At 39.9% G+C, this 14685-nt stretch overlaps 1 protein-coding gene across 1 annotated transcript; it reads left to right on the top strand.

The window, feature by feature from the left end:
• The first annotated feature begins 178 nt into the window (after window positions 1-178).
• On the top strand, window positions 179-13425 carry WDR53 (WD repeat domain 53). The gene is made up of 3 exons (XM_003991772.6): window positions 179-315; window positions 6525-7020; window positions 12802-13425. Exons 2-3 carry the CDS (start codon window positions 6541-6543, stop codon window positions 13396-13398), a joined length of 1077 nt encoding a protein of 358 aa, XP_003991821.3. The 5' UTR covers window positions 179-315; window positions 6525-6540; the 3' UTR covers window positions 13399-13425.
• The last annotated feature ends 1260 nt before the right edge of the window (window positions 13426-14685 follow it).

The raw sequence follows: 14685 nt of genomic DNA, 5'->3' as shown, positions 1-14685 counted from the left end.
CCGGGGGCGTCCGCCGCGCGCCCCGCCTCACTGAGGGCAGACGCACCGGCCGCACGGGCGTCCCCCGCCCCTCCTCCCCGGCTCAGCGCGGGCGTCGGAACCGCCCGACTCGCACGGCCTCCCCGCGGCGCGCCCGTGGCTCCGCCATACTGGTTGAGGGCACGAAGCAAGGGCGCACGCCCAGCTCGCTCGCGGTTCCTCTCGGCCCCGGATGTGACTGTTTGGCTGAGGCGTCCCGCGCCCGGCGCTAGATGGGATTGGGCGCCCACGGGTGAGGTCATCACGAGGCGCCGAGGAGGAAAGCGGGAAGCGCAGGTATGAGGCTGGCATCTGTGGCTTTGTGGCTGTTCCTCGGTGTCTTTTCCTTTTTTTGGTCTAGTGATCTCGCGTCTGCTTTCCTGGGCCCCTTTCCCTGTGAGGTTTTCCTGTGTCAGGTCCCTGCTTCAGACTCCACTCTAACGCATGAAATTTCCAGTTCCTTGCTAGCCAAGTCCTAGCTCCGCCACCTTCTACTTAAGTTGGATCTTCTTTCTTTACCTTCGGCGTCTGAGGTCGTCTTCTCCTGGTCAAGCCCTTTTGTTCTTTGTTGGTACTGGCACTTATCAGAACCTGAGTCCTAGCGTGTATTTGGAAAATAAGGTCATCATATTTGAATCCCCGCACCACCTCCCCCAACCCCCGCCCAAATGTTTCGATAGCCTGAAAGTGCCGAGTAATTGCTGATTAAGTCCTCCTTTCTTTGGACAAAATGTAGCCTTTCCCAGTTTTTCCTGCTAACCCGATTAGTAGGCGGATCCAGGCAGCGTGTTTTTATATAATTAGACATTCCAATAGGGAGAATGATGTGGAGGCTGTAATTATAGATGGCTTCTTGGAAGAGAAGGAATTTAAGCATTATTTGGTTATATTGCATTTTCCTAGGTGGCCAAAAGTTTTCTGACAGCCTTTAAAGAATGCTTAGTGAAAGAAAATAATAACCGTCATGTGAACAAGGCATTGTGCCAGGTCTTTTTGATTCGAGTTTTATATAATTATCAAAACAACTCTGGGGTAATTATTATAAGACTCACAGATTCCCTTAGTAGTCAACTCCACTGTCTTGCCTTTATGTGGTAAGAAATCTTTTCAGTAGTTCTCTCTGTGTATAATACATTTCTAATTCTCCATTAAAAACGAACAGCAACTACCTTCTCTACTCTCTGGTAAATGGTGTTTATTATTTGCTAGTCCCTTCTTCCCAGATGTTTTTTTCCTCCCAGTTTAATATCCCAGATTCTTTACTAACTAGTGCTAATGCCACAGCCTTTCAATCATTTTGGTTGCTATCCAGCTTCTCCACATCAGGACCAACTTTGGAAAACCCAAACATGTGAAAAAAAATTGACCTATACTTATTATACTGATAGTGACTACCTCATATTGTTTGAATGGTAGTGTAATCTCAGACTAGGGAGTTTTATTCATTATTCATTTTTCAACTTTCATCTATGGGACATACAAGATGTCCCCTCCCAAGGAGGTCAGAGTTTTGTGTGGGAAGGCACTTTAATTTTTTTTTTTTAATTTTTTTTATTCTTCAAAGATAAGTAGAATTTGGTCCATCTGAGAAGGGGACAAAGAACCAGGCAGAATCAACAGCTTTGAAGTCACAGACACTTGAAAAGGACATGTGGACACATGGAAATATAACTGGAGCAGTATTTAGATATCATTCAGTTATTAAAGACTTTGACATTTATTCTGTCACAGTGTAGGTGAGGTGGAGCCTTTGAAGGATCTGATGAGGTAATTCTGGTGCTAATACAGCCCAGTCAGTGAGCTGACTTTGTGGCAAGTACCCCTTCAAGTGCCCCAGGCAGAATTTCAAAGTAGGAAAAGATTTTATGACTGGGTCCTTTTCTTTCTACAAATCATCCTCCTGACCTTGCCCCTCCCCCATATTTAGTACCGTCCTGCCTTCTGACTGTTCAGAACTTCCATCTTCACCTTCCACCCTTTCTAAAAATGTTCTCAAGATACCCCACCTTTCCTTGCCGACTCCATGATTTCATTAGGTGTTAAAGGAAACTATTATCTAATTAGAGTAATGCACAATAGGCTATGATAAATTGCTTTAGACATTACCTATGAGAAGAGAAGCTTGTTGACCTGATACCTGAACAAGGAGATAATGGCTCCTACCTATTGTAGGCTTTGCTGTCCCAGTAAGGAAAAACAAGAAACAGTGGCCTGACAGCTCATTTCTGAAAGATTGTTTTGATTTAACTCAGATTTAATTACATTTTTTTTGCCACGGCCTTATACCACAGCAATCTGTTGTTTGATACGTTTTTTTTTTTTAAGTTTATTTATTTATTTTGAGAGAGAGAGAGTGCACAAGTTGGGGAGGAGCAAAGAGAGAAGGAGAGAGAATCCCAAGCAGGCCCCGCACCGAGAGCACAGAGCCCAATGCCCAATGCGGGGCTCAAATTCACAAACCATGATAGCATAACCTGAGCTGAAATCAAAAGTCAGGTGCTCAACCATCTATGCCACCCAGGCACCCCTGTTGTTTAATACTTTTTGATAGTGGCCTTTGGGTATGTTTCAAATAAGAGAACAAATAATTTTAATTTTGTAGACTAAGTAAACAAGTGATCCCAGGGGTTCTGGTTGACTCCCGTGATCAATACCCTGCATAAGTTGAAAAGCTTCAATGTATAGTACATTTCTGGGACTTTCCCAACAGTTTTTCTTGCTTTAATTTTATTTTTTTAATGTTTATTTATTTTTGAGAGAAAGAGAGCACACAAGCGGGGGAAGGGCAGAGAGAGGAGAGGGACAGAGGATCTGTGCTGATAACAGAGAGCCCAATGTGGGGCTTGAACTCATGACTCTGAGATCATGACCTGACCCAAACTTAGATGCTTAGCTGACTGAGCCACCCAGGAGCCCTTCAACTATTTTTCTTAACATTCTCCATAATAGGTCTTTATTTTTATTTTTCTGACTAGCTTGGTGATCAGTAAATATTATTCATGTGATGTAGAGATTAGAAGTTTAATTTGTATTTTACACTGGTGCATAGAGGTTAAGGTAGGGCTGACCTTGGTTTTGTGAGATCAATAGACACTGGTTCCATTATGGAAAAATTTACAGGAGCTGTACTGTCTGTAATAGTTCCTTTAAGCTCAAAATCCATTTATTGCCTAATTTCTCACACTTTGGGGTGAGCTTAACCACGTGTGTCTTTAATGAGTCTTTTCCAGAAAAAAATTATATTAGGCAGAAAACCTGCAAAAACTTCACCAGTCGGCATTTACTTAGGTCACCTGTGAGTAGATATGTGATGGGAAAACAGAAGTACTAGAAACCTTGCCTCATTCTTGTCTTAGAGAAAACTTAAAATCCCAGTAGGAATTCAAAAACACACGCACACAAAATCCTAAAGCTGTGGAGGGCAGACTTCCCCGGACTTTAAAGTGGATTCACTGTAGAAAAATTAAAACTAACGTAGGAAATAATCGATCAATTCTCTAAAGAAAAAAGTTAAAATTATTTGTAACTCTACTGGTCTTTTCAATGGTTAATACAAACTTCATATTTTAAGGTAGCATTTTATCTATGTTAACGTGATAAGTCAGTCACCACAGATGACAGTCCCTAACCCTAAATAACATTAATAACATTTATTTCAAATTGTGCTAAGTGTACTTTTTTCTTCCTTTATCTGGAACATTTGGCAAAAGCCTTTTTTATGGTAGAAAATTATTTAACTACTATTTCATTACTTGTCAGCAAAAATCAAACTACCCGAGTTCCCTGTCTTTACCTCTTTCTGAGTCATTTCCTCTCCAAACCTCTCCTTTAAAACTTATTTACTTCAGTCTTTAGTTTCGTCTGTATACTAATTCAGTGCTTCTGCTGAAATAAATGTTTTTTTTTAAATAAATCTTTTTGTCTTTCCTATTTTGTCATCTTTATGAAAATTGCTATATCTGTTTATGTGACCATGTTTCTGTTACTTCCCCCCCCCCCCACCGTTACTTTGATTACTAAAAGATTAGTGATTTTTTTGCAGTCTAGTTAGTGATTTTGTGTATGTGCGAGTGTCTAAAAATGGGAGGAAATAAGCTTTGTGTCAGGAATAGAAACTTCGGGCAGATTGCCAGATTATTTTAAATCATTTTTCAGAACAATATTAGGAAATTTATCTCTGTGCTATTGGACTAAATTCAGGTTTCATATCTGAAAATATGAAAGCAGCAATGGCAATTTCTCACTAGATAAATTCTCCCGGTAGGTTTGTTTGCTTTCTTTTCTCTAACCATTTAGAGTTATATAAATTGCCCTGATTTCCTTTTTTTGCTTTATCCAACAGGCAGTTAAGGCAGGGTGGTATTATATGACAGTTTCATTATATAAATCTGGGATGCCAGTGTATCAGGAATCTCAATTTCGCACATAAGTACTGCTGTTAAGTGTTAAGTGGGTGATAAAGTAATTAAAAATACATGAGTACAGGGCATCTGGCTGGCTCAGTCAATAGAACATGTGACTCTTGATCTCAGGGTTGTGAGTTTGAGCCCCATGTTGGGTGTAGAGATTTCTTAAATAAATAAACTTAAAAATACCCGAGTACTTTAAAAGCATTAATGAATGCTTTTATGAATATAATGAATTATTTATGGCTTTTTGTCATTTTCTGTACTTTCAGAGAATCCTAACAAGTTAAAAACTGTTAACAAGTGGTTGGGTGTCTGAGTGGCTCAGTCAAGCATTTGACTTCGGCTTAGGTCATGATCTCACAGTTCTTGAGTTCAAGCCCTGTTTCCGGGTTTGTACTGACAGCTCAGAGCCTGGAACCTGTTTTGGATTCTGTGTCTCCCTCTCTGTCCCTCCCCTGCTCATGCTCTGTCTCAAAAAATGAATAAATGTTAAAAAAAATTTTTTTAAACTATTGTCAAATGGCTAGGCCCCAACCCCAGCATTTCTGATTCTCTAGGGTAGTATTGGGCAATTTATATTTCTAAGTTCCTAGTTTATGCTGATGCTGCTGGTCCGGAGGCCATACTTTGAGGACCATTGATGTAGATACATGATACCACTTTGACCAGCCTAATAAAAATAGGAGAAGTGAGGGGTGCCTGGCTGGTTCAGTCAGTGGAGCATGTGACTCTTGATCTTGGGTTTATGAGTTAGAGCCCCATGTTGGGTGTAGAGATTGCATTAAAATATTTTTTTTTTTAATAGGAAAAGTGATCATGGTAGTATTTGTTGAGCCGTCATTATGTACCAGACACTGTTATATGTGCTTTACACATATTATTTTGCTATGATCCTGTGAAATGGTGCTATTATTTTTATTACCCCCGTTTTATAGAGAAGGAAAATGAATCACAGAGAGGTTCAGTAACTTGACCAAAGTCACCCAGCTAATAATAGGTAGTAGAGCTATTCAAACTCAGAGAGTCTAGCTCCAGAGCTCATTCTCTAAAACATTATTCATATAAAAGATATAACTTGATAATTGAACAGCTCTCTTTTATTTTTTATTTTTTTAAGTTTATTTATTTTTAATTATTTTTAAATTTTTTTTTCAACGTTTTTATTTATTTTTGGGACAGAGAGAGACAGAGCATGAACGGGGGAGGGGCAGAGAGAGAGGGAGACACAGAATCGGAAACAGGATCCAGGCTCCGAGCCATCAGCCCAGAGCCTGACGCAGGGCTCGAACTCACGGACCGCGAGATCGTGACCTGGCTGAAGTCGGACGCTTAACTGACTGCACCACCCAGGCGCCCCTATTTTTAATTATTTTTAACGTTTATTTTGAGAGAGAGAGAGAAAGAGAGAGAGAGAGAGCACGAGTGGGGGAGGGGAAGAGAGAGAGAGGGAGACACAAAATCTGAAGCAGGCTTAAGGCTCTGAGCTGTCGGTACAGAGCCTGATGTGGGCCTTGAACCCACAAACTGAGATCATGACTTGAGCTGAAGTGGGACACTCAACCGAGCCACCCAGATGCCCCTAAAGTTTGTTTGTTTGTTTTGAGGGGGGGGGAGGGGCAGAGATGGGGGAGGGGAGAGAGAGAGAATCCCAAGCAGGCTCCACACTGTCAGCACAGAGCCAGATGTGGGGCTCAAACTCACAAACCATGAGATCATGACCTGAGCTGAAATCAAGAATCGGATGCTTAACCGACCGAGCCATCCAGGTGCCCCAAGCATCTCTCTTTTAAAAAGAATTTTTACTAATTTAAATATATGATATTTATTCTAATGTGAACCTCATATCAGATGCTAGAGGACAAGGTTTGCCTGGGTCCCTGATAGCATAGAAAGTCCATTTAGGCATGTGCCAGCCAGGTGTACCCAATCCTGTGTGCAACTAAACTTTTGTAGACTTGATCTTCAAATGTCCTTTTTTTAAATTAAGGTTTTTTAGATGTCTTTTTAAATATTTAAGTGAAATACTGAATATTGTATTTGTCTCCTCCCATCAAGTTCTTAAATAAGAGATTATAGTTTTTTTCCCTCTCTCCACAGTGTCTTCTGGGCCATAATGGCAGTCAAGTGGACTGGTGGACATTCTTCACCTATTCTCTGCCTGAATGCAAGTCAAGAAGGCCTAGTCGCTTCTGGAGCAGAGGGTGGTGATCTTATGGTTTGGGGTGAAGATGGGACTCCCTTAGGACATACACGCTTCCAAGGGGCTGATGATGTTACCAGTGTCTTATTCTCTCCCTCCTGCCCCACTAAGCTCTATGCTTCACATGGAGAAACCATTAGCTTACTGGATGTCCGGTCACTCAAAGTTTCCTTGGACCATTTTCATGTGAATGAAGAAGAGATCAATTGTCTCTCATTGAATGAAACTGAAAACCTGCTGGCTTCTGCTGATGACTCCGGAGCAATCAAAATCCTAGATCTGGAAAATAAGAAAGTTAGCAGATCACTGAAGAGACATTCCAATATCTGTTCTTCTGTAGCTTTTCGGCCTCAAAGACCTCAGAGCCTGGTGTCATGTGGACTGGATATGCAGGTAATGAATATTTTGCAGAGAGTACTTGGGTAATTTTTAATGGGTTTGGTAACAATCAAATTACTGACCAGGCTAAATATATTTTTGCATTTTCTGTTCTCTAACGTGTCTTACCTGTGTATAAAGCATGAGCTTTATTTCTGCATGTTTAATGCTAACTTGACAAAGCCAAGTAGATTTTATTCATAAAGTAATCATTTATCCTTTAGCCTTCCTTTCTCTGTGCTTAAGACAGTCATAAAACCTGAGAATTCAAATATTTGATTGTAAACATCTTTTTAAACAAAGGAGCATGCTGAAGACTATCGCCTGCTCTCTACAAATTCTATTATTTTTTCTAAAAGAAAAGAGAGAGAGAGAGAATCTCTTGTTGTTCTTACTTTAAAATTCTGTGGTGTATTAATTGAATTATTGTATATTGGTGACCAAGATCAGAGCATTGCCTTGAGTAAGTTTTAAAAGGAACATCACATCACAAATTAGACCAAATTCAGAGGAAGTCTGTCAGAAGAGTGGATATAGCAAGAAACCCCGTTATGTGGGTAAAATGGAAGTGTTTGTTTATTTTTTTATTTATCTATTTATTAGAAAGAGCATGAACTGGGGCGGGGGGGAGAGAATCCCGAGCAGGCTCCACACTGTCAGCATGGAGCCCAATGCAGGGCTCTAACCCATGAACTGTGAGATCATGACCTGAGCTGAAACCAAGAGTCAGATACTTAACTGACTCAGCCATCCATGCGCCCTGGAAATGGAACTGTTTAATTCTTAGTTTTCATGAGGGGGAAAAGTGGAATGTGCTAGTGGTAATAGAAGTCATGGGGAAGCAGACTTTGGTTTGGTTTAATAAAAGAAAGCTTTCAGATAGCTTGAACTTTCCCATAGCAGATGTACTTCCTCTTAATTTTTTTTTTTTTAACGTTTATTCATTTTTGAGAGACAGAGCATGAGTGGGGAAGGGGCATAGAAGGAGACACAGAATCTGAAGAGGCTCCAGGCTCTGAGATGTCAGCACAGAGCCCAACGTGGGGCTCGAACTCACAAACTGCGAGATCATGACCTGAGCTGAAGTCGGATGCTCAACCGACTGAGCCACCCAGACACCCCAGATGTACTTCCTCTTAAAAGTAAATCTTGTAGGGGTGCCTGGGTGGCTCAGTCAGCTAAGTGTCCAACTCAACTCTTGATCTCAGCTCAGGTCTTGATCTCAGGGTTGTGAGTTTAAGCCCCATGTTGGCCTCCATGCTGGGCATGAAGCCTAGTTAAAAATAAATGTATCACTGGAGTGAGAATAATCATGGTTTCTCTTTGATAAGCACTTACTACTTGCCAGTGCTTTACATACTAGTTTTCATTCAACTCATACCCTGATAATTACTGTTACTTTTTTAGAAATGAGACTGAGGTTCAAATTAAGTATCCATATAGCTGCCTGAATTGAGATTCGGACTTGGGTCTCTCTGGCTCCAAAGGCTGTATTTTTTTTCTGTGACACCAGAGGTATCACAAACAGGAGATCTCAAGCAGGAGATCATCAGCAATGTGTTAGAAAAGGTTCTTGGTTTGCAAACAGGCGACTTCTAGAAAAAGAACCATTGTTTATTAATGACGTGTGTCCTGCACAGTTATAAGTGTTTATTCTTTTTTTTAATGTTTATTTATTTATTTTGCGAAAGAGAGTATGTGGAGGAGGGTCAGAGAGGGAGGGAGAAAAAGAATCCCAAGCAGGCTCCATGGTGTCTGCACAGAGCCCTATCCACAGCTCGACCCCACGAACCATTAGATTGTGACGTAAGCTGAGATCACGAGGTGGATACTTAATCAACTGAGCCACCCACGTGCCCTAGTCTATATTCTTTACTGTGTACAATATCTTTCAAGACTTTGTGATTCCATTAATATCATCAAAGGCTTTATCTTTCTACCTTTTTGGCCAGCAGTCTTTACCACTCCCTTCTCTACCCACTACACCCCCTCATAAGTTAGAAATAAACGAGGCTGGGTTTTGTTGTTTCCACAATGACTGCCATTACCCTCCCCCAAGCTACTGGTAGTTAGTAGGCAGGATCAGTGGATGGCCAGCAGCACTGGGACAGTTCCTAAACAATAAAGAATTGTCTTACCAAAAATGTCTATAGTTCCTCTGTTGGGAATCATTCTGCATTTGAGGGGCATAGTGACCCTACAACCTATAAACTCTTTATCCACACCTATGTCTTGACCAAGCCCTTACAAACCTACATTTTCTACCCTCATGGTGATAATCTGCCTATTTTGGTTATACAGAAAGACCTACACACACGCGCACACACACACACACACACACACAAAAGACCTACACATCCAGGTGGATATCTGTGTTGAGTAGGCAGATTGTACAGTGTCTCTTTGACTAGTCATTCTTTCAACCTTAGGCTGTACCAGTTTCCAATCTCTGTTTCATTAATATACTAGGCATGGCAGTAAACAATTAGGTGTGCAAAAATGACCTATGGGCATCTAGAATTTATTTTGCTGTCAGTTCTGGGAGAGAAGTTCTAGTGGCAGGCAACTGCTAGAGAGCAATATAGAACACCCTAAATATTTTGTGAAAAGGAGGCTTAGGTAATTGCTTATTTGATTTGACTGCCAAGACCTAAATATTCACTGTAGATTAATTTCTGCATTGGGTTGTGATTTAACAGTGGTAAGACAGCACACAGAACTTTTAAGAAATTACTTTCCTTGGAGTGCCTGAGTGGCTCAGTCAGTTAAGCATTTGACTTCCGCTCAAGTTGTGTATCTAACACTTTACTTCTTAAAACCTGGTTATCTGATGTTATTCTAAACTTTAAGAATAGTTAATCTGAAGGAGTCCAAGATTGTAGGCATAAAAGTGGAATGGAGTTGTTATAAGGTTAATTTTGAGAGCTCTTTCTCTCTGAACCAACACATTTTACCTCAAGGCAGGAATTGAATTATTGCCACACACAGGAGATATATTCAATGTACCTATCTTTGTTATTACAGAAATCATAAAAATTATACTCTTTGATTTACATCAGTTTAAATAATTAGGCAGAGCACACTTAGAGTGGCAGGGAACTTAACAAATTGATTTATTAAGACATTTGAGACTGCTTAATTTTTTTTTTTTTTTTTTTTTTTTTTTGAGAGAGTGCAAATGCGGGAGAGTGGCAGAGGGGGAAAGAGAGAATCTTAAGCAGGCTCCATGCAAACAGCATGGATCCCAAGACCCTGGGATCATGACTTAAGCCAAAATCAAGAGTCAGAAACTCGACTGACTGAGCCACCCAGGAGCTCCTAGACTGCTTAATTTTTTATTAAATAGCTACAAAATATTTATAATATATGTGTAAAGTATAAGAAGAACATTAAATACATGTGTAGCCACCACTCAGATACAGTTTTCTCTTGTAAAGACCTTTGGAAATTTGAGACCATCATATATTTCTGTGGCACACACATTGATTTTTTGCCCCTCATTTCCACATCTGAAAATAAATGGTTCAAAAGGTTTATTGTTTTTTCTGGAGTTTGAAGGATCACTAGTACAAATACTTAAGGATCAGGGTGGCAGAAAGGCTTTTTTTTCCCTTAAAAATGAATCTTTTCTGTGGAAAGAAATGTTTTTGTAGGGGGAGGAATTTGTGAGCAGGGTCACTTTGATGTGATTGCATTCACTTCTGAACATTTGCCAGTTGTCCACTTTCTCCCCCCTCTGACGTTTTGTAGGACCATAACCCCCAGACTCTTGTGTTCTTTTCTTTTAGTATCTCTTGCTTTCCTGCTTTGAGTGACACCACTTGAACCAGGTGGTTGAGAAACTGTAAAACACCTTGGAATCTTTGGCGGTTAGGAAGAGTAAAGTAGTATAGAGAATGTCCAGAAAGGAACAGTCTGGAAATCTTCAATACTTGAAAATTATTCTTGGATTGGTAGAATCTGGGATGGCTGTTAACACATTTAGATTTCAGTAAATACAAAAATGTTTAAGCTGCTGAAAATACTTTGAGTATAGTTCATGTCTTAAGAGGGCAGAAAATATAATCTAGGCATCATGCACAGTAGTGCAAGAAAGACTTGGGGATACCTGCCAAGACAGTTAAGTTAGCAGATTCTGGAATGTGCCAAATATTTGCCTTGTGTTCAAATTTTTTTTTTAAAGAGATTTGTTTCCATATCACGTCCATATCACATCTTTGTTATATTTTCTGGTATTTCTTTATTTTACTTTAATTTATTTTAATTTGTTAATATTTTAGCTTCAGCCAAATAGCAACTGCTGGCCACTTAGTAAAATGTTATAAATCCAATCTAAAAGAGTTTTCAGTGTTTTTCTTGATAGAAGCAGAATGTATTAGAGATCACTTCTTTCAGAGGCTGAGTTGAGGGCAGTTACCTTCAATAGAAAACCAAATCCTTAATATTCATCAGCAGTAGTAATCTTGTCAGTTCAGATCTGTGCTTTTGACTGAACCATGCTTATTCTAGTGTCTATTTTAAATCGTGAGTAATAATTAAAGGATAATACTAGATGGTAAAATAAAGCTGTCTATTCTCTGAAAGTATGAAGAATATTTTCCTTTTCATATTGGTTGCTGTGGGAAGAAAATGAATCACTAGATTATAGAGTAAAATCAATTCACAAAGTTTTTTTGTTTTAAACAGGTTTTAATTAGCATTTCATTTAAATCAATTTAGTAGGTCCAAAATCATGGTAGGGAACGACAAAAAAACCCACATATGCCAGGATGTCAAATTAGTCAACAGATAGGTATGGAATTTTTGCTCTTTCCAGGTATTAAGCAAAGATGAATTAAATCTCAGGATGCCTGGCTGGTTTAGCTGGTAGAGCACATGATTCTTGATCTCAGGGTTGTGAGTCCAATCCCCATGTTGGGCGTGGAGCCTACTTAAAATTTACAAAAAAATGTTTAAGGTGAATTAAATCTCAAGAAACTGACAAGCTAAAAGTATATGTTAATTAATAGCATAGAAATTAAATACAGGCAAGAGAGAAGTGGTCTGGAATATTTAGGAAAGCCTTCCCAGAGGGACAGGAACTTGAGGTAACCCTCTAAAATGGGTACTTTAGGTTGTATGAAAGGAAAGAGAAAGCATCCCAGATACAAATCATTTCAGTGATAATCCAGATTTCATTTATTTAATTGACAGGCTTTCTGACTTGCAGCCAGCATAGACTAAAATTAATAAGTTTTAGGGGTGCCTGGGTGGCGCAGTCGGTTAAGCGTCCGACTTCAGCCAGGTCACGATCTCGCGGTCTGTGAGTTCGAGCCCCGCGTCAGGCTCTGGGCTGATGGCTCAGAGCCTGGAGCCTGTTTCCGATTCTGTGTCTCCCTCTCTTTCTGCCCCTCCCCCGTTCATGCTCTCTCTGTCCCAAAAATAAATAAACGTTGAAAAAAAAATTTTTTTTAAAAATAAGTTTTATAATCTGTTTTACTTGTAGAGATGAGGGTACAGTGACTTAAAGAAATGCAACTGCTCAAGAATGTGGGTTACATACAGTTTGATGGGTTTGTTAACCCCAAGTTATTCAGAATCTTGTTTTCTACCTTATTGTACATTGGCGTCTGAGTTTTTCCACTGGCACATTGTGGTGCCAGCTGAATTTTAAAAAATTTAATATTGCTAGAAATGTATCATACTAATTATTATCAGACTACTTTGATGACTTGTATATTACAAGTGGAATAAGCATGATAGTCGAGCAAAATGGCTAGGCCTCTGTTTGACTACATAACTTCCTCTTATTTAAAGGTGATGCTGTGGAACCTTCAGAAAGCACGGCCACTCTGGATTACAAATTTGCAGGAAGATGAAACAGAAGAGATGGAAAGCCCACAATCACCTGGTCAGCTTTTAAACCCTGCTTTAGCCCACTCTGTGTCTGTAGCATCATGTGGCAATATTTTTAGCTGTGGTGCAGAAGATGGTAAGGTTCGAATCTTTAGGGTGGTGGGAGTTAAGTGTGAACAAGAACTGGGATTTAAGGGCCACACTTTGGGAGTATCCCAGGTCTGCTTTCTGCCAGAATCCTATATGCTGCTTACTGGAGGGAATGATGGGAAGATAATGTTGTGGGATGTAAGCAGTGAAGTTGAAAAAAAACAGAAGAGCCCTACAAAACATACCCACAGGAAGAAAACTAAAAAAGCAGCTTATACGAAGCAGGGTAGAAATACTCATGCTCTAGTAACAGATGAAGAAGAACATGGCAAAATTTTACCAAAACTAAGTGTTGAACATGGAGAAAAGGTGAACTGGCTGCTGAGTACAAAAATAAAGGGATACCAAAATATATTAGTAGCTGATCAAACTAGTTGTGTATCTGTATATCCCTTAAAAGCATTTTAAATCCAATAAAAAATTTGAAAAACAGCAGAACTTTTTATAGGTTGAAAAAAATCCTGTTTCTTCATTTTTGTCATTAATGTTTGTCATATTTTTTAGTATAATTTATTGTTAAATTGGCTTACATGCAACACCCAGTGCTCATCCCAACAAGTGCCTGCCTCAACGCCTATTGTCATATTTTGAATAATACCCTTCCATTGTATAAATTATAAGACATTGAGCAAAAGATAATTGGGTAATACTTTATGTAGTAAATGACGTTAAAATTTGGAGGAGGAGAAGTAATCAGACTCAGAGTTATTAAGTAGCAAAGAACTAGGAAAATTGCAGACATGATTACTTACCTGGAAAGGATCTTGGTTGTCTTGTCAAGCCTCCTGCCTCAGGGAAGCCCACATATGATCTAATCCAAGTGTAATGTAACCAAATGACATTGGTTAATTCAGATCCTAGGATGTCTTGAGGAACCTTACCAAGTTGGAAGAAGAAACCTGTTCTTGTTCTCTATAAAGCCCAGAAGGCTTTGCTGACAGTCACTCTCTGTTGTTTCTAAGAAAAGGGCTTCAGGGTCAGATCAGTTTAGGATATTATGCAGTAATCCAGGCTGTGGTGCTGATACAACCAAGAATAAGCCAAAGTTACGAATAAGCAGAAATTCTGACTAAGCAGAAGATAAAAGTAGAGACGAGAGAGAAGAGGTAGAGAAGAGAAACCAAGATAGTATGTCAAGAGTAAGTTCCTTTTCGTCATGGCCGGGATCACTGTCTTCTCTACATGTTTTGTTTTGTTTTTTTAATTTTTTTTTTTCCTGAGAGAGCACAAGTGGGGAAGGGGCAGACAGAGGAGGATGGAGTCTAAAGTAGGCTTCAGGCTCTGAGCTGAGTGTGGAGCCTGCCTGGGATTCTCTCTCTGCCCCTCTCCCCCACTTGCTCTCTCTCCCTGTCTCTTTGTCTTAAAAAAATAAAATTAAAAAAAAATTTTTTAAAAAAGGAGCGCTTGGGTAGCTCAGTCGATTGTTGAGTGTCCAACTCTTGATTTCGGCTCAGGTCATGATCTGGAGGTTTGTGAGATAGAGCCCCACCTCAGGCTCTGTGCTAACAGGACGGAGCCTGCTTGGGATTCTCTCCCTCTGTCTCTCTCTCACTCTACCCCCGGATCACATGCATACATACACACGCACTCTTAAATAAGCTTTAAAAAAAAAGTTTAGGGGCGCTTGGGTGGCTCAGTCGGTTAAGCATTTGTACCAACTGACTGACTGACTGACATCTGCCTGACTTCAGCTCA

Source organism: Felis catus, chromosome C2 (assembly GCF_018350175.1).
Source record: "Felis catus isolate Fca126 chromosome C2, F.catus_Fca126_mat1.0, whole genome shotgun sequence".
NCBI classification, from domain to species: domain Eukaryota; kingdom Metazoa; phylum Chordata; class Mammalia; order Carnivora; family Felidae; genus Felis; species Felis catus.
Note: the sequence above shows the minus strand (reverse complement) of the source record. Positions and strands in the feature narration are given on the sequence as shown.

Excerpts from the sequence above, each read along its gene's own strand:
- WDR53 (XM_003991772.6), top strand. The coding sequence starts at position 6,541 with ATGGCAGTCAAGTGGACTGGTGGACATTCTTCACCTATTCTCTGCCTG. Across the intron at positions 7,021-12,801 it reads CATGTGGACTGGATATGCAG|GTGATGCTGTGGAACCTTCA; the intron begins GTAATGAATATT and ends TCTTATTTAAAG.